The 24,045-nt window shown below is 37.7% G+C and overlaps 1 protein-coding gene across 6 annotated transcripts in view; it reads left to right on the top strand.

The window, feature by feature from the left end:
• Nucleotides 1–9,037: 9,037 nt before the first annotated feature.
• CIP2A (cellular inhibitor of PP2A) overlaps nucleotides 9,038–24,045 on the top strand; it is a 37,308-nt gene continuing 22,300 nt past the window's right edge. For 2 of the 6 annotated variants that reach the window (XM_023732905.1, XM_004378159.2), the window contains exons 1-8: nucleotides 9,039–9,220; nucleotides 13,815–13,962; nucleotides 15,884–15,996; nucleotides 16,808–16,902; nucleotides 17,501–17,597; nucleotides 19,515–19,637; nucleotides 19,790–19,935; nucleotides 22,512–22,587. In XM_023732905.1, coding sequence (XP_023588673.1) covers nucleotides 9,119–9,220; nucleotides 13,815–13,962; nucleotides 15,884–15,996; nucleotides 16,808–16,902; nucleotides 17,501–17,597; nucleotides 19,515–19,637; nucleotides 19,790–19,935; nucleotides 22,512–22,587 — 900 coding nt within the window. In that variant the 5' untranslated portion in view covers nucleotides 9,039–9,118. Of the gene's footprint in view, nucleotides 9,221–9,263; nucleotides 9,458–13,814; nucleotides 13,963–15,883; nucleotides 15,997–16,807; nucleotides 16,903–17,500; nucleotides 17,598–19,514; nucleotides 19,638–19,789; nucleotides 19,936–22,511; nucleotides 22,588–24,045 lie in introns of those variants that run through there. The other 4 variants (XR_002824396.1, XM_023732906.1, XM_023732907.1 and 1 more) reach the window with 4 other exon arrangements.

The raw sequence follows: 24,045 nt of genomic DNA, 5'->3' as shown, positions 1-24,045 counted from the left end.
ATCTATTCTAAATGGTATAGATTTGTTGATTTCCTCTTCGAGGTTCTCTTTGTTGGTGTAAAGGAATCCAACTGATTTTTGTATGTTTATCTTGTAACCTGAAACTTTGCTGAAATCTTCTGTTAGTTCCAGTAGTTTTCTTGTGGATTCTTTGGGGTTTTCTGTCTATAAGATCATATCATCTGAAAATACTGATACGTTCACTTCTTCCCTACCAATTTAGATGCCCTTTATTTCCTTTTCTAGCCTAATTGCTCTGGCTAGGACCTCCAGCACAATGTTGAATAAGAGTAGAGATAAAGGGCATCCTTGTCTGGTTCCTGTTCTCAAGGGGAATGCTTTCAGTCTCTTCATTTAGGATGATGTTGGCTGTTGGCTTTGTATAAATGCCTTTAATTATATTGAAGAATTTCCCTTCTATTCATATTTTGTTGAGAGGTTTTATCATGAATGGTGTTGGACTTTGTCAAATGCCTTTTCTGCATCAACTGATAAGATCATGTGGTTCTTGTCTTTTGTTTTATTTACGTGATGGATTACATTGATTGTTTTTCTAATGTTGAACCATCCCTGCATACCTGGTATAAATCCCACTTTATCATGATGAATTATTTTTTTGTATGTTACTGAACTTTATCGGCTAGAATTTTGCTGAGGATTTTTGCATCAATGTTCATGAGGGATATCGGTCTATAATTTTCTTTCTCTGTGGTGTCTTTACCTGGTTTTGGTATCAGGGTTATGCTGGCTTTATAGAATGAGTTTGGAAATATTCCATCCTTATCCATGCTCTGAAATATCTTTAGTAGTAGTGGTGTTAACTCTTCTCTGAAAGTTTGGTAGAACTCTCCAATGAAGCCATCCAGGCCAGGGCTTTTTTTTTGTTGGGAGTTTTTAAATTACCTTTTCAATATCTTCTTTTGTTATGGGTTTATTTAGTTGTTCTACCTCTGTTTGTGTTAGTTTAAGTAGGTAGTGAGCGTCTTAGTCATCTAGTGCTGCTCCAACAGAAATACCACAGGTGGATGGCTTTAACAAAGAGAAGTTTATTCTCTCACAGCCCAGTAGTCTATAAGTCCAAATTCAGGGCATCAGCTCCAGGAGAAGGCTCTCTCTCTCTGTAGGCTCTGGAGGAAGGTCCTTGTGATGCATCAGTCTTCTCTTGGTCTGGGAGCATCTCTGCACAGGAACCTCTGGTCCAAAGGACGCGCTCTGCTCACGGCACTGCTTTCTTAGTGGTGTGAGGTTCCTATGTGTCTCCACTCGCCTCTCTCTCCTATATCCCAAAAGAGAATGGATAAAGAAACTATCCAGTCCCATAAACATCATCAGAATAACCTCATCACAGTGACAGAATTTATTACACATAAGGAGATCGCATATAACCTCATCATAGTGATAGAGTTTACAACACATAAGGAAATCACATCACATTATACAATCATACAGTACTGGGAATCATGACCCAGCCAAGTTGACAGATATTTTTGGGGGACACAATTCAATCCATGACAGTGAGTTTCTAGAAATTTGTCCATTTCCTCTAGGTTTTCAAATTTGTTAGAGTACAATTTTTCATAGTATTCTGGTATGATTCTTTTAATTTCAGTTGGGTCTGTTGTGATATTACCCATCTCATTTCTAATATGGGTTACCTGCTTCCTCTCCTGCTTTTCTTTTGTCAGTCTGGCCAATTGTTTATCAATTTTTCTTGATCTTTCAAAGATCCAGCTTTTGGTCTTGTTAACTCTTTCAATTGTTTTTCTATTCTCTATTTCATTAAGTCTGCTCCAATTCTTATTATTTCCTTTCTTCTGGAGCCTAAGGACTTCTTTTGCTGCTCTCTTTCTACTTGTTCCGGTTGTAGGGTTAATGTTTTCATTATGGCCCTTTCTTCTTTCTGGATGTTGCATTTATTGCTGTAAACTGACCTCTGAGCACTGCTTTTGCTGTGTCCCAAAGGTTCTGGTAGGATGTGTTTTCATTCCCCTTTGATTCCATGAATTTATTTATTCCATCCTTAATTTCTTCTATAGCCCAGTATTTTTTGAGCAAGGTGTTGTTCAGTTTCCACGCATTTGATTTTTTTTCCTTGCTTTTTCTCTTGTTGATTTCTTCTTTAATGGCTTTATGGTCAAAAAAGATGGTTTGTAATATTTCGATGCTTTGGATTTTGTTAAGGCTTGCTTTATGGCCTAATATGTGGTGTATTCTGGAGAATGTTCCATGTGCATTGGAAAAGAAAGTACATTTGGCTGCTGTTGGGTGACATGTTCAGTATATGTCTATGAGATCAAGTTGGTTGATTGTAGCATTTAGCTCTTCTGTGTCTTTGTTGAGCTTCTTTCTGGATGTTCTGTCCTTCACCAAAAGTGGCGTGTTGAAGTCTCCTACTACTATTGTGGAGCTGTCTATCTCTCTTTTCAGAGCTGTTAGAGTTTGTTTTATGTATTTTGGAGCCCTGTCATTGGGTGCGTAAATATTTATGTCTTCCTGGTGTATTGACCCTTTAATCATTATATAGTGTCCTTCCTTATCCTTTGTGGTAGATTTTACTTTAAAGTCTATTTTGTCAGAGATTAATATTGTCACTCCCACTCTTTTTTGAATGTTGTTTGCTTGATATATTTTTTTCCATCCTTTGAGTTTTAGTTTGTGTCTTTAAGTCTAAGTTGTGTCTCTTATAGGCAGCATATAGTCGGATCATGTTTTTTTTATCCAATCTGCCACTCTGTTTCTTTATTGGTGCATTTAGTCCATTTATATTCAGCATAATTATTGACAGGTATGAGTTTAGTGCTGTCATTTTGATGTCTTTTTTGTGTGTGTTGTTGACAGTTTCTTTGTTCCACTTAATTTTATGTGCTGAGTCATTTTTCTTTATGTATTTTCTTTTCCTCTTTTTCATTGTTGTTGATTTTGTGTTTGCTGAGTCTTTATATTTTCCTAGTTTTTTTATTTTGACTTGTAGAATTGTTAGTTTCCTTTGTGGTTACCTTAATATTTACCCCTATTTTTCTAAGTTTATACCAGTCTTTTATTTCTTTATATCACCTTGACTTCCTCTCCATATGAAAAATCTATATCTACATTTTTTAGTCCCTCTTTTTTGTTTTAATGTTGTCATCTTTTAAATATTGACATCCGTTTCCCTATTTTCAGTGTTTAGCTTTGATTTACTTTTGTGATTTCCTTATTTGGGTTGATATCTGGTTGCTCTGTCCTGTGTTCTAGTCTTGGGTTGTTATCTGATGTTACTGATTTTCTAACCAAAGGACTCCCTTTAGTATTTCTTGAATTTTGGTTTGTTTTTTTGCAAATTCCCTAAACTTCTGTTTATGTGGAAATGCCCTAATTTCGCCATCATATTTGAGAGACAGTTTTGCTGGATATATAATTCTCAGCAGGCAATTTTTTTCCTTCAGGGCTTTATAGATGTCATCCCATTGCCTTCTTGCCTGCATGGTTTTTGCTGAGTAGTCTGATTCTTATTGACTCTCCTTTGTAGATGACTTTTTGTTTATCCCCAGCCACTCTTAAAATTCTTTATCTTTGGTTTTAGCAAGTTTGATTATAATGTGTCTTGGTGACTTTCTTTTGGGATCTACCTTATGTGGGATTCGATGAGCATCTTGGATAGATATCTTGTCATCTTTCAAAATATCAGGCAAGTTTTCTGCCCACAAATCTTCAACAATTCTCTCTGTATTTTCTCTTATCCCCTCATTTTAGTACTCCAATCACTCATAGATTATTCTTCTTGATAGAGTCCCACATAATTCTTAGGGTTTCTTCATCTTATCAAATCCTTTTTTTCTGATTTTTCCTCAAATAAGCTGGTGTCAAGTGCTTTATCTTCAATTTCACTAATTCTAGCTTCCATTGCCTCAATTCTGCTCCTATGACTTTCTATTGAGTTGTCTAATTCTGACATTTTATTGTTAATCTTCTGGATTTCTGATTGCTATCTCTATATGTTAAATTTGTCATTATGCTTTTCTCCAATCTTTTTAATTTCCTCTATTGTCTGTTCTGTGTTTTGACTAATTTCCTTCCTAATTTCTTGAGGAGTTCTGTATATTAATCTTTTGTATTCTGCCTCCAGTAATTCCAAGAAATTTTCTTCCTCTGGAAAATTTCTAGATATTTTTAGGAACTTGCTGAAGCCATCATGGATTGCCTCTTTATGTGATTTGATATTGACCATTGTCTCTGAGCCATCAATAAGTTATTATATTTAAGTTTGCTTACTGTGTCCTAGCTTCTTGTTTTGTTTTGATATGCCTGACTAGGCTGCTCTTATGAGCTAGTCTGATTATTGGAACCTTTGAAGCTCTAATGTCCTGTCACCAGCTAGTCAGATCTGTTACTGAGTATGTGAGCTCAGGAGTCCACCCACTCCTCCTGTATGGATTCAGCTTAGGTGCCCATGTAGCCACCAAGTGTGCCATGTAGGCTCTCACTTACAGTCCTAGACAGGCATGGGTGATTGGTATAGGCACAGGCATCTGGCTGCAGCAGGGGGACACACTCTGAGCAAGGCAGGGGGCTGACGGCTGCCCCTGAGTGTCCAGGAGGAAGGCGTGTCCCTATTCCCTAGAGTGTGTTGGTGGGTGGGTTTTGCAGCTGGACTATGAGCACCTAATGCTGTTGGCTGTAAGGAGTGGGGGGCACCTCTTATTCATGGGCCCCTCTCACAGGTGGCTCGGTGGTGTGGGTGGAGCCACCAGTCCTCAGGCCCCTGATGTGGGTAGGTGAAGACCCTACTTAATGGGCAGAGCAGTGTCAAATGTCAAGAACCTGCCACTTCACAGCTGAAATGGCTGAAGTTTGAGTTCTGGTATATACCCTGTTGTACTGTGGTAATGAGGGCCTATGCCATTGAGATGGGCCCACACAAGTCTATGCGGGGGGAAAGGCACTCGAAATCCATGGATCCCTTTTGCCTGTGCCTAGGCAAAACAGCTGTGTCTACCTTGAGTTCCTGGCTTAGGGGAGCTGGCAGTTTATTTTTCCCATTTTGTTAATTTATTCACTCTCCAAGGCAGGGAGAATGGCTCCGGGCGTGTGACAGATCCTACTTCCGGCCCAGGGGACTCAGCAATTGCTGAAGCTGGTCCAGGACCCAGTGCAGAGCAGGCAGCGGGGAGGTAAATGGCAGAGAGGTTTTTTCCTAAGGGGGGTGTTTTTGATCCACACGGTAAGCCGTATGCAAGTACTTATCTTTCATGGGGGGCTGCCTCTCACTCATTCTGGGTGGCCGTGTAGACACTTGGATGCTGGGTCTCTCCCGGTGTGGAAAACACAGCTCCCAAGCACAGCTGCTTGCCTGCCTCACCGCTCATCCCAGAGCTGATCAGGTCTGAAGGGCTCAGGCTCTAGCCAGGTCAGGTTTGGCAACTCCTCGTTGCTTCCAAACCATCTCTCCCTTCCCCTGCCACTCAGTCTGGTTCCTCAACTCTGCCTTTGATGTTCAGGGTCCCCAGATTGCCATATATAATCGAATCACTTGTTTTTTTGGGTCTTTGTTATAAGAGGGTCCACCAGAAGCATCTGACTACTCCGTCATCTTGGCCCTCCCTCCATTTTTGACAAATCTTTAAATAAAGCAGGCCTAGAAAGCAGTCTTTTAAAAATAATGAAGAATATTTATCACAAGCCATTAGCACAAATTATACTAAATGTTAAAATACTGAAGCCATTCCCATTAAGCAATAATACAAACATGTTCAATATCACCATGATTATTCCACAGTTTAGAGATTACACTATTGCAGTAAATACAACAGATATGGAAAGAGAGATGAAATTATTATTTGCAGATAATATATAGCTAGAAATCTTAGATAGTAAGCAAAGCTCTATTACAATTAATGAGAGTTTAGTTTATTAGGTTAGATAAAAGACAGATCAAAAATCAGCATCTTTTTTTAGAGTATCAATAACAACATTAAAATTTGTAAGAGAAAAAGAGAACCCATTTACAGTAATAAAAATTATATATCATCCAGGAATAAACTTAATGAGATGGTACAAGACTATATGATAAACTATATTAAATTTCATTGAACATAAAATACAACGTGAATACCTTCTATTAACTACCTCAGCACCGCCTACATCTCAGCCAATGTAGAAATGTGGAAACCACTCTAGACACTCCTCCCACTCTTCATCTCCACAGTCACTAAGTTCTGCCTATTTTGCCTCATATACAATTCTTAAATTTGTCACTTTTTTACTATCTACACTTTCACTACACTGGTTATCCTTTGGACAGACTCCAGTAAATTAGTCTCCCCACTTCCAGACTGGTTTTTAGCTGCCATGGAGTTGCCCACTTACGCTCCTCAAAATCATAGCCGTCCAGCTGCCAGAGTCATCAATCTAAAATACAAACTTGACTAGGTCATACCCAAGTGTAAAACCAGACAGCGCCCCTGAATTCAGGATGGAGGCCAAGCTCAAAGCCAATAAAGCTTTCAGCCATCTGCACCAAGTCTCCTCTCCTCCTCTCCCCCTACTCTGGGCTTAAAATATGGCTTAATGTTTCACAAGTTAGGATATGCCAGTATCTCCGACTAAAGATATCAAGGGTGCTCACAATTACATAGTACATCCTACTAAACTGACAGCATCAATTTTTGGTGAAGATTTTTTGAGGAAGACACTATTTTATATAAAGATAACTTTATGGAGAAAAACGCAAAATTTCCATGATTACTTAAGTTACAGTGCAAGATTTCAAAGAAAGATGCCACCCACAGCAGGCAGTGTCGACCCTTTCCTCTGCCCCGGAATGGGGATAATGACACCCTTGTTATTCATTATAAGGAGAAAGGTCTAACACTATTAAACTCTTATCACTGCATTTGCCAACAAATGACAATGATACCTAATGCTTATCAACGACTTAATTATGCCACACACTGTTCTAAACTCTTCACATTGATTGACTTATTTTGTAATGTCTCTAAGACCTTACATGACTTTGTCTCCAACTATTCTCATCCTTGCTTTCTCCATTTCAGCTATGGTGGTCGCCTTGCTGTTCCTGGCACACATTGCCATGGTCCTCCCTCAGGGCCTTTGCTCTTACTATTCCCTGTATCTGGAAACCTTTTCCTCTAGATAGCATGTCTCTCTCTCAACTCTTTGCAGTATTTTCTCAAATGTTGCTTTCTCAGTGAAACCCATCCTGACTTCTCTATTGAAAATTACCGGTATAACCACCATCTTCTCAAATGCTATTATTCCAGAGTATTAGCTCTGCTCTATTTTTTCTCCATATCATTTTTTTTTTTTAATTTATGGTGTCGATTATTTATTATCTCTCTCCCTACCAGAATGTAAGTTCCATGACAGCAGGGTTTTTGTTTTACTCACGAAATCCCCAGGGCCTAGAATAGTGCCTGGCACACTGTAGGCTCCCAATGAATATTTATTGCAAGATCAAACCTAGGAAACAGCTACTTCAATTAGCCAGATTTTACCTTGTTACTACACTTAGAACTTGCCAATGGTCACACAGGAAAAAGGTGGAGCTAGGATCTGTACACAGACAGCATGGCTCCACTCTTTACATCACTACGTGGTGTCTCTCATTTATACACTGAATTCCATATGCACTATTTAGTACGTTTCTCTTATTAGACAGTTCCTTCCCAGCAGGGGTGACATCATTATCTTTGCACCTTGACTGGCAAATGTACATGTTATACATTGAACAACTGTTTACTGAACGCATGAATGAATACATTCCCTTCCCAATGATCATTACAGTTTGTCTCAATTGGCCGAATCATTTTAAGCTTTTAGATTTAATAGTGAAATCGACATTTTTAATATAAAAATAGACCTGCCCTTAAAAATGTAGTGATGTAAAAAAATACGCCTTTTGAATTGACAAAACATGATTTCTGATGAATCATTTCATTAACTCGAGATGTACTCTACTCTTAAAATTTTCCACAAACTGATTTTTAAAGCTTTATTAGGCATTAGCATAAATTAAGAAAGCTGCAGAACCGGCTACTTGACTCACTTCATGATATACACGTGCATAACACTAATTAAACAAAAAAAAAGAACTCCGTTGCTGTCAAGTCGATTCCGACTCATAGAGACCCTATAGCGGAGAGTAGAACTGCCCCATAGGGTTTCCAAGGAGCGCCTGGTGGATTCCAACTGCCGACTTTTTTGGTTCGCAGCCTAGCTCTCAACCATTCTGCCACCAGGGTTTCCATAACACTAATTAGTACTATTTATCTCTGATCAAAAAACGCAATGGTACCATTTTCATAGACACCGAGATTTATATAACAATCATGCCAGACAGAAAGACATCTCCACTTAACAGAAACTGACGCTAACGAAACCACCCTGAAGAACAATATACTACTACTGGGCCTGGGAGTCGCCCGGAGGTAGCTTTCTCGAATAAGCTTGAGAAAGGCTAGCTTAAGGACGTGAACAGCCGTCACAAAATTCCAATGGCCATAGCGTTGTTACTCTGAGAAACAATCATCCCTGGGCAGACGGGCTGGATTTAAGAAAGATTTAAAATGAGGTACCCCCCACCCCGGGTGCCTCAAAAATCTAGCGCCCAAAGTTTCCTATTCAGAGCTCCTCACAGTGTCTACACTATTTCTCAGGTAGAGGATGATGCGCAAAGGAAAAAGTGGCCATCCAGCGTGAAGGCCCAGAAACAAAAAATTAAAACCAAGCCCATAGACTAAAAACGCACCCCGTCGCTTAACTCCCTTGTCCAGGTTGGGGCGCAATCGCGTTTCTCGCGAGATTTCTCGTTTTCACGGGATCTCGAAGGTAAAGCTTCGCGGGCTCAAGAAGAAAAGGCGGGTTTGCTGGAGCATTTGGAGGGGCAGCTCCCAACCCCCTTCACGGAGCCGCGGAGCACCACTACCCCCTCCCCCTCCGACCCACCCCGCCGCTCACTGACAGCGAGTCCCCCGGAGAGCGAAAGGCTTCCGGAACCCTACCGGAACCGGAAGCTACTGGGCGCGAGGGGGTGGGGTCGAAAATAAAAAAAAAAGCGCGGCGAAAGCTGGAACCCAGAGCAGGCTGGGTGGTGGTCCCCGCCGAGGCTGGGCCAGTCCCGATGGATTCCACCGCCAGCTTGAAATCCTTACTCCTGACCATCAGTCAGTACAAAGCCGTTAAGTCGGAGGCGAACGCCACCCAGCTTTTGCGGCACTTGGAGGTGAGAGGCCCTGGGGTGGGGACGAGATGGGGTTCTCCTCTAGTAACCCCTGGCTCACTGCCGGGTGTGGCGGCCCGAGCCCAGGAAAGAGGACAGCCCCTCGCTCCCTCGACGGTCTTTTTGTCCTGGTAAAGGCAAATGCGTGTCAGCCTTGAATCGCCACCCTCCCGCACCCGCCCCTAGTGCCTGCGATAGGAGGCTGGGACAACAGGCTCCGGTGTTTTGGCTGTATTTCAGGTAGGTAGAGGAGAAAGCTCGGAGCTATACCTTCTCTTCTTTTACTTCTTGTTTTGTTGTTTCCATCGAAATTAATCCCTGACAGAATATTCAGCGATTCTAGGGGATGGAGATGGTGGGGAGTGAAGATTAAAACTTGCTTTTGCCCATAGCCAGTTTAAAATCTGAACTTACTGGTTTTATTTGAACTCGTGTTGAGCTCGAACTTGAAAATTATTATTTCAGCTTTTTCGATTAGTTCCAGTGATTTGTGCTTAGACTATTTATTCTATTAAGACATTCCTTTGGAACAATTGTAATCACAGTTTTGTTTCTGTGACCCTGTTTGTTTCTAGATTTTCAATCTCCTGCTGTCATTTGTGTCACATTCATGATATTCAGACTGACTTTAATCTCAGCCTTATAAAAAGCAGTGAAGCTCAATCAAAGCTTGTTTTAAGAATTCTTTCTGTCGCAGCTTCCCTTAACATTAGACTTGAACATATTTTTAAAATCTATTCTATTTGACATATTAACCCTATGACAAAGGGCTGATGTACCAAGGATTAGCAAAATACTACACAGAAGATAATTGTGAATGGTACACCAACACTTTTTTTCTAAAAGTGGACTATAGTAAATGTTGAGCTTTGGTGGTACTCCTCTCCATACTACTCCAGTTGCCCATCCCCTCGGTAAATTTCTTTTCTTTTCCTCATTCCTTGCCTCAACAAATCCCTGCAAACCTCATGATTAACATGTTAACTGTTAAATGGTTAAGGCTTTGCTTCTCAAATAAGGATAGAGTAGTGCACTGGTGGATTCCAGAAGCAGGATAAGCAGGGCCATCAATTTTATTTAAGAATTCGGGGTTAAGTGTTTTAGATGATAATCTGAAACGTTAACCTTTCTTTGAGGATAAACAGGTTATCATGAATTAAAGGAAATGTCAAAGGAATTTGAGGTTTACAGACTGGCTCTTTGATACCACATTCCCTCCCATACTTTAAACGGGTTTAGAGAAAATTCTGTCATTGGGACATTTTGATGGAAAGGTGTGAAGAGCACAAGCTATAATTATCAGGGACTTATTATTTGAGCGATAACATACATACAGTAAAGTGCATGAGGTGTGTTAATCTTAAGTGAAGAGCTTGATGGATTTTTTAGCATATATATACTTTTTGTAGCTAGCACCTGTAACAAGATATAGAATATTTCCATCACTCCGTAAGTTTTCTTCATTGTCCCTTTCTGTAAGACTTATGTAAGTCAACTCATATAGTATGTATTCTTTTGTGTGTGGCTTCTTTTATTCAGTATAATTGTAAAATTTATTCGTGTTGCACTTGTATCAGAACTTCATTCTTTTTTTATTACTGCATAGAATTCCATTGTGTAAATATACCACAGTTATATACATTCCCCTATTGATACGCATTTGGCATGTTTTCATTTCTGAGTGGAATTATGAATGAAGCTATTATGAATATTTTCATACATGTCTTTCTTGAGTATATGCTCTCATTTCTCTTATATCCCTAGGAGTGGAATTATGAGTCCAAATCAACTCCATGGCAATGGGTTTGGGTTTTTTTTTTTGGTTGGGTAGGGCTGTAGGGAAGGAGCCCTGGTAGTGCAGTGGTTAAGTGCTGGGCTGCTAACCGAAATGTCGCTGGTTGGAACCCACCAGCTTTCTCTGCAGGAGAAAGATGTGGGATTCTGCTTCCATAAAGATTACAGCCTTGGAAACCTTGTCGGGCAGTTCTGCTCTGTCCTGTAGGGTCACTATGAGTTGAAATTGACTCAACAGCAACTGGTTTGGGTTGTTTTTGGGTTTAGGGCTGTAGAGAATGTAATTCTTACATTCAGCTTCAGTTGAAACTGCTAGACGAGTTTCCTGAAACGTTATACCATTCTACCCTCCCCTGAGCAGTATACCGGAAACCCTGGTGGCATAGTCGTTAAGAGTTTGGCTGCTAACCAAAAGGTCGGCAATTCGAATCCATCAGGCGCTCCTTGGAAACCCTGTGGGGCAGTTCTGTTCTGTCCTATAGGATTGCTAAGAGTTGGAATCAACCTGATGGCAATGGTTTTTGATGGTTTCAGCAATATGTGGGATTTGTAGTCACTCATCCACACCAACCCTTGTTTTTTTTATTCTTTTTAATTTTAACCATTTTGGTGGATTTTTCTTTTTAATGGTGCATGTCTTTGTGCGGATCTTATGAGCAGCATCTGATGATGCAAAGATAGATGGGTGTTACATGAAAGGAGACTACTCATTCAGTTGCGCATCTTGTCTTTATAGTCCCATGGTTTGAATTGGGAACCTGAGCTTTGAATTTATCTGCAGAGCTGAACTGGTCTCATTGTTGGTGATGTTATTTCATAACACTACCAAGCTGCCTGGGTATGAATCCCAGCTGCACTGCTGTATCATCAGTGCACGCCTCAGTTTACTTGTCTGCAAAACAGTAGTAGCACCTACCTTGTAGGGTTATTATGAAGAAGAAAAGACTTGACGTACATAAAGTACCTAGAAAAATGCCTAAACCAGAATAAGTGCTATATAAGGATTAATTATTACTAAAATAAATTGTCTTTGTATTAAACATTCAATGTGTTTGAGTAAAGGGGAAAATTTGTAAAACAATTCTTTATCTTACCTTGTAATAAGTATTTATTACATGTTAGAATACTTATGTTATTGAGATGCAAGTCCAATCCTGAGTGGAATTGTGCTAAAAGCAGGACATGTGTTAATCTTCTAGCTTTATACATAGGCAAACAGGCAATGCTCAGAAGGTTCCCTATACCAAAACATCTGCTATCAACAGCCATATTTCACCTTTGGACCTATTCTTTTCAATCTTAGAGACCAGGGCCCCACTTTAAACTTAGTAATATTAAGACACATAGTGCTTGAAAACAGATAATCTGAAGCTCTCTTATCAGCAAAACTTATAGAAGAAAAACTGACATGTGGAATAAGAGAGTTACAGAGAGGAACTACCATGTATCTGTCAGTTTGTCATACTGTGGTGGCTTGCATTTTGCTGTGATGCTGGAAGCTATGACACTGGTATTTCGAATACCAGTAGTGTCACCCATGGTGGACAGGTTTCAGTGGCACTTCCAGACTAATACAGACTAGGAAGAAAGACCTGGTGATTTATTTCTGAAAATTAGGCAATGAAAGCCTTATGAATCACAGCAGAATACTGTCCAATATAGTGCTGGAAGTCTTATACATAAGGTCACCAGGAGTCGGAGTCAACTTGATGGCAACTGATAGCAACAGAGGAGAGATTAGAGGATGTTAAAACAGGCTGCATAGGCCTGATCTTTTAAAAATAAATGTTTAGAACAGATTTAGTTTAATTGTAAAGTAACTGATTTTTTTTATCATTATAGGAAAGATATGCTTAATACTGAATAATATTTATAAAGCATTTTGAATATATGTTATATTCCGACAGCTGGTTGGCTTTCAGTCCCAGCTTTACTGTGTGTGTGTGTGTGGGTGGGTGGGAGTGGTGTGTTGTAGTGTTGTGTGTGTAGTTTATAAGGTTACAGGAAAGAAGTAAAAATGGAAAAAAAAATTTTAACTTCCTTCTCTGTAATCTCTAACTTTTAGCTCAGCTACCATCTTGGGAGGGAGCAGAAGGAGTAATCCAGTAGTTAGTCTCTGGGCTTAACTGCTTTTCACTTTCCCTGTGCCTCCCTCAACGTAGGTGGAATGAGTGTACTGGACTTCTTTTATTCAGTAGATATATTGGTAGTGGAGTCCCTGGTGGTTGCACACGGTTAAGTGCTCAACTGCTAGCTGAAAGGTGGTGGTTCAAACTCACCCAGTGGCACCTTGGAGAAAAGACCTGGCAATCTGCTTCCAGAAAGGTCACAGCCTTGAAAACCCTATGGAGCAGTTCTGCTCTGCACGCATGGGGTTGCCATGAGTCAGAATCCACTCAACAGCAACTAACAACAAGAATATCGATTTATATATAGTCCATGCCTTCATGGAGTGTTCAGTGGTGGGGTGTTCAGTGTAGTGAAGAGGCTGAACGTTGCTAGATAATTAAAAGTTTGCTGACTTACGAAGTAGATACAGGATAGTGTAATCGGCAGATCTAGCCTAGTTGGGGGAAGAGGATTAGTTAGGGAAAGCTCCCTGGAGAAATTAATTTAATCTGAGCCCTAGTAAGGAGAGGGATGGGTAATCTTCCAGCAGAAGGAACAGACAGCTTGTGTGAAGTCTCTAAATGGGGAGAGAGAGGAGCAGTGGCACTTTGGTAGGAGTGAGTTTTTTTTTTTTTTGGAAAGGAGAAGAAATGAAAATTGGCAATTCTTAACTTACATATTTTAATTATTATAGGTAATTTCTGGACAGAAGCTCACACGATTGTTTACATCAAATCAGATCTTACCAAGTGAATGCTTGAGTTGCCTTGTAGAGCTGCTTGAAGATCCAAACATAAGTGCTCCACTAATCTTAAGTATTATCAGTCTGCTGTCTCAACTTGGTAACTATTTCGTTTGTCTTATTTTTCAAACACATATGAATTTATTATTTTTTAAAGGGAAGATTTAGTTATCTAATCTTCTTTGAGAGTGACTCATATTCAAAAGATTTCATTACAGGTATTGTCAGAGCTGTTATGCCTTGTGAATCTCTTGAAAGAAGAGAATATTGTATGTAGCATTTCTTAAACTGATTGGACCAAGGTATCTGAAGCGTATCAAAGGTCCAGTGTTCTATAGAAAAGAATGCACTTTGGGAAATGCTGGCCTACTTTTTAGTTAGGAAAAAAAGGTCATATATGTAATGCCAGTGTTAAGTACACCACTCAGAAAAATCATAGCTAGTGATCAAAGAACTGTCCTTTATAAACTATATTGAACTTAGAACTGATGCTGATGTTGCTCTTTCTATATTTTCCCCCTTATTATTTTTTAAATTTTCATTTAATAGTCACCTTTTTCCTGATTGTGTTTTGGGGGACGGTGGATTTTTGTTTGTGAGATTATAAAATTACCACATGCTTATATAAAATTTCAGTGATCCAGAAGTGTTAACAGAGGATTACCATCCAGTAGAACGTTCTACGATGATGGAGATGTTCTATGTGTCATCCAGTGTAGTAGCCACTAGCCGCGTGCGATTATTGATTACTTGAAATGTGGATAGTGGACTGAGGAACAGGATCTTTAGTTTTAGTTCGTCTAAATTTAAATAGCCACTTGTGGCTAGTGGCTATCAGACTAAACAGTGCAGATACAAAGAATAAAATGTAATGAGTCTTTATCCAACAACATCACTCCTCATCATTTTCTCTTCTGGGGATAATATGTCTTAATGGTTTGATGTGTGTTTTTCCAGATCTTTTTCTATGCTGTAACAAATAAGTCCAGATCTTTGGGTGTTGTTTTTAAACAAAAATTGATGTCATGGCACAATTGGAAGAGTGTAGTCGATGTCACTGAACTGTGCACGTAGAAATTTTTGAAATGGTATATCTTTGGCTATGTATATTTTCACCAAAAAAAAAAATAGGTCGAGAAGGGAGAGGGTTGACATGTCGTGGGGTTGTTAACCAATGTCATAAAACGATATGTGTACTACTGTTTAATGAGAAACTATTTGTTCTGTACACCTTCACCTGAAATACAATTAAAAAAAAAATGTACAATTTCCATCAAACAAACAAAAAAAAAATGATGTCATGGGGCAACAGATATTTACAACTTGTTTTTTATTTTCATTTTTTAACGTATATCTTACATGTGCTTCCATATCAGTATCTTTACAATACCTGCCTAGTACCATATTATAGAGTACTGTAATTTATTTAACCATGCCCCTAATGGTGGACACTCATGTTCTTTTTGAGTTTTTTAGATTAGAATCAATAGTGCAGTGAACTCTTTTAAATGTATTTTTGCTCAAATGTTAATGTTTTTCTGTTGAGTAAATTTCAAGTAGAGTTTCTGGGTCAGTCTTCAACTTAATAGCTGTTACCAAATTGCTTTCCAAAAAGGCTCTGCCAGTTCTACCACCCACCAACAGTTTGTATGAGAATGCAGTTGCTTCTGACATTTACATATATTAGTAATTTTTAAAGTAATAACCTTGATAGTAAAACTTTCTAGAACTATGTAAAGCAAGTTTTTGTTCTTGAGATTTTTTTATTCCACATAGAAAAATCATTTGTAAATTGAAAAAGAGGAGAAAAATCATATCCCCTTTTTCCAGTACATAAAATTTCTATGATTAAATTTCTGAATTGGAGGGTATTAGGGAATAAAATAGCCACATTATATTTAATTTTTTATATAATGGTAAGATTAATATTAAATAAATTAAAAATTATTTTTCTTTTTGCCATATGAAATAGATCATATATGAAAATGATATATTTCGTACCATTTTATTTTCACATACAGCTTTAGACAATGAAACCAAAGATTGTCTTCAGAATACGTACAGTCTGAATAGTGTGCTAGCAGGAGTGGTTTGTCGGAACAGTGCTTGCCACAGCAATTCAGTGTCTCTACAGGTACAGACATCATACAGTACTCTATTACTTGGCATCTGGTTTTCCCTTCCTTATTTTCAGATCAAAATTGATAATATCTATATAGGGTCGCTATGAGTCAGAATAGACTCCACGGCACCTAACAACAACATTATAAACTGTTAGGCACAGTTCTTAACATTAATAAATTTAAGAGCTGATTGGACATGTGTACTACTGTTTTAAAGTTTAGAAAAGGGAAGCTTATTCACATCTAGCAGCATCATTGAAGAAAAATCTACATTGTAACTGCTTTGACTGACTGACAGTCACAGATGTCTGTGTTTTGAGATGTAAACTATTCATGCTAAAATTATACTTAGAGCTGTTTTCTAGTTTCAATCTGTTGAGGAAACATAACAAAAAATGAAGCTATAGATAGAGTCTTATTTAGAACCTAAAATGCTATAGTTGTAAGAAAGAAAAAACATTGCCAATTAAATGGACATGCAAGTTTTAGAAGTGGTAAAATTGATGGACTATGGTAGGTTTTTCAACCTGTATACAAGATGATTAAGTGGACAAAGTTTATGGCAAGTTGCACCGTTTGAAGTAAAATGTACAGAAATGCGTGAATCGGGAGATTAAGGTTAAGGTTCTTAGTCTTATTACTTTGTATGTGATTTTTTGTTTTGTTTTTAAAGATAGAACCATTTAAGAAATGGAAAAGTTCTCGCCCTAAACTCTTTTCTTGTAAAATGATGACATGACAGAATATGCAGTATAGTTCATTCTTGTGAGTAGGCAATATGTTCTTATATGTTTACATTCACAAGTATTTTATTATTCTCAGTGCATTCAACTTCTGCAGAGGTTAACCTATAATGCCAAAATTTTCCATTCTGGCGCCAATATAGATGAATTAATTACATTTCTGATAGATCACATGTGAGTATGCAACCTTATCACTTAAACATGTAACCAAATAATCCTTTGGTTTGTTTTGAAACTAAAACCATCTAGTAGTTCAGTTTTTCTTAGATAATTTTTCAATATTTTAAACTGAAACTGATTTTTGCTTGCTCCTCTTGGCTGAAATCAGGATTAGGATTAAATGTTGTAAAGCAGTTTTACATTAATTTTCATAACAAAAATTTATTAAATGAATTGATTTTGGCCAAAAAAATTGTTATTGAAACTGCAAATTGTAAGTTTATATTTAATGTTCTTGATAGAGGAAATATACTGATAAAATAGCACAGGATCACTCTGACAGTTATTTCCATGTTACTGTGATGCAACTGAATAAGATATTTAGTTTCAAAACATGAAATAAATGATCAGTCCTGTTCAGAACTAGCCTGCTTCACACGTTAATTAGATTTTTTTTTTTTTTTTTGCTTGTGTAAAAGGAAAAAAATGTTTACTCTTAACTGCTATAGTTGGTAGAAAAAATTAAAAAATATAAATTACTGTATCATTTTGAGGAGATTAGAATTAATCCGATGCTTTTTCTTTTATTATATACATAAAACTAAAACAACAGTCAGTCTTCAGAAGATGAGTTAACTATGCCTTGTCTGGGATTATTGGCAAATCTTTGTCGGCACAATCTTTCTGTTCAAACGCACGTAAAGACTTTGGTAAGAAGTTTATTTTAAAATGTTTCTTGTTTTGTGGTGAGTTCTGTGCTTAAAGAAAATTTTATCCATTTCTTTTCCTTTAAGAAAAATTTTAGCAAGGATTCCCATGTCTAGTCCAGCTGACCCTTCAAAGCTTGTGAAGAATCAGATTGACACATAAATGACTGAAGTATTCCAGCATTTGTGTATGCTGTATTTGAAGGCCATAAGGGTTAATACAAATGTTAAGTACTAGAAGTTTTCCCTCTCTGTAGCACCGCACTATTTGTCACATTGAATAATATTAAGAGATGCTAAATTATTTTGTGCTTAATAGACAGGAGGCACTTCATTAGCATTCTATCCTGTTTACCTCAGTTTTTTATTTCCACAAAATGAATAGCAACTCCCCTAAAAACATAGATGAATAAATGCCTAGTATCAACTACGGTGGCGCAGTGGTTAAGAGCTCCGCTTGCTAACCGAAAGATCAGCAGTTTGAATCCACCAGCTGCTCCTTGGAAACCCTGTGGGGGCAGTTCTCTGGCCTATAGGGTCGCTATGAGTTGCAGTCGACTTGACGACAACGGGTTTGGCCGGGTCTGTCAGCTACAGTTGGAGTCTCTGGGTGGCACAGACACATAAGTGCTCAACTACTAGCCAAAGGTTGATGGTTCAGACACACCTGGGGCATCTGGAAGACAGGCCCGGCAATCTGCTTCCAAAAGATCATGGCCTTGAAAGCCCTGTGGAGCAGTTCTCCTCTGCACACATGGGGTTGCCATGAGTTAGAATGGACTCAAAGGCAACCAACAACAATATCAACTACAATTACATGTGATAATTGAGGGCACACAAGTAAGGTTAGCTGAACTGCATTTAAAAATATCTTAAATGAAGAAAGTTCACTGATTGATTAAGGTGCTTTGTGAACAATGCCTCTGCTATGCAATATTCAGAATTACTTGTTTGATTTTAGTATTACTATCTAATTTGTTCATATGCTAGATTTTTCTGACCTGGTTTTACTTTGAAGGTGGAGGTTATTTTGAGCCATGGAGGTGTTTGATAAAGGTTTATAGAGAGGGAAGATCACAGATAGTTCTGTTTATCTCAACATTTATCTCTAACCTTACTAAAGGTTTATAGATAAACAGGTGTATAGATGAAACATAGTCTGTCTTTCCTATATACATATTTCTAAATTGAAAAATATGCCCACGTTTTTAAGACACTTAAATATAATGAAGAGTCAGCATTCACTCATAACCCCATATCTAGAAACTTCTTCACTAAGATTGTACCTGTCTGTAGTATCCTACTGTCAGCAATGTATGAAAGTACCCATCCCACTCACCCCTGGAGTGATCTCTCAAGTTCCTGTGGTAATCAGCAAGTGTGATCAAGTTAACTGCTGCCCCAAAATGTGTAATACAAGATAAATTCTCTAATTTAGCAACCGTTTTCTTGCTTTTTACCGTGATCATGAGAGTTCCTCATTCAATTTCTTCATTAACTTAAACTCTAAACAACTTTTCCTGCAGTGTTTAAGGTAGCTCTTCAGTTTCTAGTCTCCAAACTCTCCATATGTCCCTTTTGAACTCCTGTTAGAATTGACACCCAGATTTACTGTCAGTGAATTATTATTCTAAGATGATAAAACTTGACAGAAATTCATCTTGCACTCATTTGGACACCTTTGCTAGATTATTTTTTGCCTAAATGCTCTTCGTATTTAGCAATCTTTTATGTGTATCTTCGACTATATGACCTTCTCCCTTAGAACACCATAAAATCTCTCTTAAAGGTGACAATCATTTTTTAATAGATTGATAATGATGTTTAATAAAAATTTGTTTACCTACTCTACAAATAATATTTTTTGAACCAATATATAAAACTTACAAGTTTTCATTGTTTTTTTTTTTTCCTCCTCAGAGTAATGTGAAATCTTTTTATCGAACTCTTATAACTTACTTGGCCCATAGTAGTTTAACTGTGGTTGTGTTTGCACTTTCAATATTATCCAGTTTGACATTAAATGAAGAAGTTGGGGAAAAGGTAAATATGATTTAATAAATTACTTATAAAGATAATTCACTAGAAGTTTATAGTTTCTAATACTTTAAAAGTTGTTGAGGCCTTTTGTTATATTTTAGGATGGTGTCAGCTTCATTTTTTGTTTAACATACTTTCCCTAATTTATTTTTAAGCTGTTCCATGCTCGAAACATTCATCAGACTTTTCAGTTAATATTTAATATTCTCGTAAACGGCGATGGTACCCTAACTAGAAAGTATTCAGTTGACCTGCTAACAGATCTCCTTAAAAATCCTAAAATTGCTGATTATCTTACCAGGTATGACTCTTTGATAAATTTTAGAATTTTAAAACCATGAAGCGTTTGCAATATATAAAATTGCCTTCATAGACTTAGTAAATATCAATTCTACTCATTCACAGTAGACTAAATGTTTTGGTGTGCTTTATTTCCATTCTGTTTTCTTCTGTGGCCTGAAATGTAAAATTATAGCAGGGTTTTCCACATGCACGCACATGTGTGTGTTTCAGTCTTTGTCTTAGATCAATAGGGTCATGTCATTTTCCAGAATATAGACATCTTGATTAATCGGCTTCAAAACCATTTTTAAATCTTGAGCATTGTATGATACTTTGAAAGAATATTTTTATTAGAGGAACATTCTTGTTAGCATGCCTTTGAGCCTTTTCTGTTTTGTTTAAAAAATGGATAGTGTTTCTTCTGGTGCATGCCTCTGTCATATTGCAAGGTAAAACAGGAGTATGTAATTATATGTCCTTTCTATCTCAGTGGTATTTCATGGAATTCATGTGATGATTTATATTTTGAGATCAGTAAGCAACTGTTTTCCAAAGAGCTTGTGGTCTTTAATATCTTAAGTGAAATTTGCCCACTGCCTAAGCTGCTTTGTTGTGCTAAGTTAGGAAACTGTTGAAAATGCTTCAAAGAGTTAATTTGACTTAGCAGTCACAAATGCAAAAATATTTATTGAGCCCCTACTGAGATCAAGCATTGGGAGAGGAGGGGAAATTAGCAGTGGCAAGGGTATGAAGTTTTAAAAATCCAACGTAAATACTAGGACAAGGTTGACCACTTAGCTAACTGCAGAACCAAGAAGCATTCACATTCACATGTTACTTTTTCTTCTTTTAAGTGTCAAAAGGTAAGAGAACTTTCTTCCTGAGTACCTGCCCTTTATCTGCCCTCTTTTCACTTATTCTAAGCGTTCTCCCAGTATATTCTCATGTGACACCCATTCTGGCCATTAAATAGTGCTTATTTACCAGCTTCAAAGAAGTAGAAAAATTCTTTTGGATATACCTTTCCGGGAAGATAGAAGATAATCTAGTTTAGCATTAGTAACTGGTTGCTTAATCTCTTCTTCTGTAAATCTCTCAGTTCCATTATCTCTTTTCTTCCCTATGCAACGTAGAACCTATGAGTCATCTCTAGCAAGAGAACTGTGTTTAACTGTGTTGTCCTCTTACTTACCTGCCATACCAGTTAGCAAAACCCCAGTCCTGATTCTGTTCCAAAGTCTAACTTATTAAGTGTTCCTAATCAAATCTTGAGAGAAACCATACAACTTTAGCTGGACCAGCACCTCTTATATTGATTCCTAGTCGTCTTTCTTTTCTCATTTCCTGCAGTGATTATATCAAATCTTCACTACTGTCCTCTTGCTACCTTTCTCTCAGAAGATGACCTTCACAGAAAGAAGAAAAAAAGAATTCCATCTGATTAGGGGTCCCTCAAATCTATGCCCCTGGACAAACTTACTTATCTTTGCTTATACCAGTTCTTACTTAGTTTCATCCTGTCTGTTTCACTTTAAAAAAAATCACATCATTCTATGCAGTCTCATTCTGTCCTGTCTTCTTCAGCATTTCCCCTATCTCTTCAGTGCCTCCCATTCAGTTGACTCTTTCCTTTGACTTATAAACATGCTCGACTTTCAACTCCTCTTCAACCATTAGTCCCTTTTCAAATCTGACCTCCCATCAGTCTGGTCCTTGGAGACCTCTCAGCCTTATTTCTTCACATTTGCCTTAGGTACTTTTGTCTAATCATATCAGACAATAAATAGAACTTCCAGCTTTGCTAGAAACACGTTCTTATGTATCCATGTGTTCTTTCCTCTTATATTTCCTCTGGAATGCTGGAATAAGCTTACCCCATCATATGTATAACTCTTATTTATTATTTAAAACTCAAGTCTGGGAAGCCTCAGCTGATCAGGCTTGTCCCGCCCAGTATAGATTTGGTACCAATCCTCTTTCCACATCACCCCCCTACATTCCTCCATTATAATGTTGTTATTTGACATTACATTCTATTATTTTTCCTGTCTTTCTGCCTCTGTCCTAAGACTGTGAACTCCAAAGTCAAGGATGCACCATTCACAGAGACTACAGTGTGAGTGGTACCTCTGGTACCTCTCTGAGTTGTGTCACAGAGCTCTCCCTCTGACCTCTGTGTCTGCAGAAACTCACTTCATGCCTGGCAATTGTATGTGTTTGGTTAACAAGTAGCTGCCTGGTTCACTAGATTACCTCTGTGTCCTTTGAACTTCTACAAACTGAACACAGCATTAACAAGAAAAAAAAAATAAGGCAACTGAGGTACTGTAAGTTTCAATGGTTTATTTATTGCTGCATGAGTCATTGTTTTTTCACTATTCAGTACATGACAGGACCAATTTATGTATGCTGTGGTAGTAGGGTACGTTTCTGGTTTTGAGTATATACTTTACAAAGACTGTTCTATATAAGAAGGTCAAAGTAAATAGGTGACAGAAAATGCACTTAAATTTTATATTTATCTTGTAGATAAATGCCTTTTGATGTATCAATTACATAATTACTATTTAATCTCTGCTTTTATTTTAAACCTAGGTATGAGCACTTTTCTTCATGTCTTAATCAAGTATTAGGTCTTCTTAATGGGAAGGATCCTGATTCTTCTTTAAAGGTATGTGAAAAACATAACTTTTTGTTTTATTTTAAACATTTAAAAAACTATGAAGTACAGAAAACACTAAGTGCGCTGCATTCTGAATTTTCACAAACTGAGCAAAGCCCTATGACAAGTGCTCAGATCAAGAAGCAGCATTATCAGAACTCTAGAAATCCTTCTCAAGTTCCCTTTTAGTCACTACCCACCCCTTCACATCCCCCACCCTCAGCAAGGATAACCAGTATCCTTAGTTCAACAGCATATTTTGTTTTTTCAACTTTATTTAAATAAAAGCTTATTATACTCTTTGTGTAGATTCGTTTGTTCAACATTATGTTGTTAGTTTCATCCATGTTTATTTCTTCTGTTGATGGATATTGACTGTTATGAAGTGTCTTGCTTTTTACATTTTCTGCCTGTCTTTCCGTGAGCTTACGTACATGCTTCCCTTGGGTCTGTGCCTAGCAATGGAATCACTGGGGCACACAGATGTTCAGGAGGTGCCCTGAAACATTTTTCCAGAGGGCTGTACCAAGGAGTGAAGATTCCAGTTGCTCCATGTTCTTGTCAATATTTGGTATTTTTCAACTTCTTCATTTTAGCCAGTGTAATGGTTATTTAATAGTATTACATTCTAGTTTAAATTTGTATGTCTTTAATGAGCAGTAAAGCTGACTATCTTCTGGAATATTTATTGGCCAGTTGGTATCCTATTTGGTGAAGGACCTGCTATGTCTGTTTCTCGTTGATCTGTTGTGCCGTCTTTTGCTTATTTATATGTAGAAGTTATTTTGGAAAGGATCCTTTGTCATACTCATGTCTCCTGCCCCACATGCATACTGAATAGCTTTGTCTATTCTGTGAGTTTTCTTTTCACTCTCTTAATGTTGTCTTAATTTTAATGTAGCTTCATTTATCAATCATCCTGAACAGTTGGTGCTTTTTGTATTTCATTTAGGAAATCTTGGGCCACTCCAGTGTCACCAAGATGAATTCCCATGTTTTCCTCTAAAAGCGTTATAGTTTTACCTTTCACATGGTCTGCAATCCATTTGGAATTAACTTTTATATTTGGTGTGAAATAGGAGTCATCATGTTGCCAGACCAGACTTTATCTTACAAGTTTTTACAAAAGAAAAAAGTCAGAATGGCTTTGAACTGCTCCTCTGGAACACTGAATCTAGAAAAACAAGCTCAAACTGTTTGCACCACCCAGGGACTTTTTAGAAGATGGTAGAAGAGTTAAAATAGAGCGGAGTTTATTGCCCAGCAGTTTTCCTTTTTGTTGTTTTGAGGTTTTTGTTCTTGTTTATTCCTTCCAGAGGCTTTTCTGGAACATTGTCATCAGATGAAATACTTCAATAATATATTCTATATATTTTTTAATCCTAGAATATCTAGAATTTCTCTCTTATAAGCAAAATGAGAACTGTTCGTAATCACTGTCTAAATGGATCTTGATAGAGTAACTAG

Source organism: Trichechus manatus, unplaced genomic scaffold, assembly GCF_000243295.1.
Source record: "Trichechus manatus latirostris isolate Lorelei unplaced genomic scaffold, TriManLat1.0 scaffold00055, whole genome shotgun sequence".
In the NCBI taxonomy this organism is placed as follows: Eukaryota; Metazoa; Chordata; class Mammalia; order Sirenia; family Trichechidae; genus Trichechus; species Trichechus manatus.
This window is presented reverse-complemented; position numbering and strand designations above follow the sequence as displayed.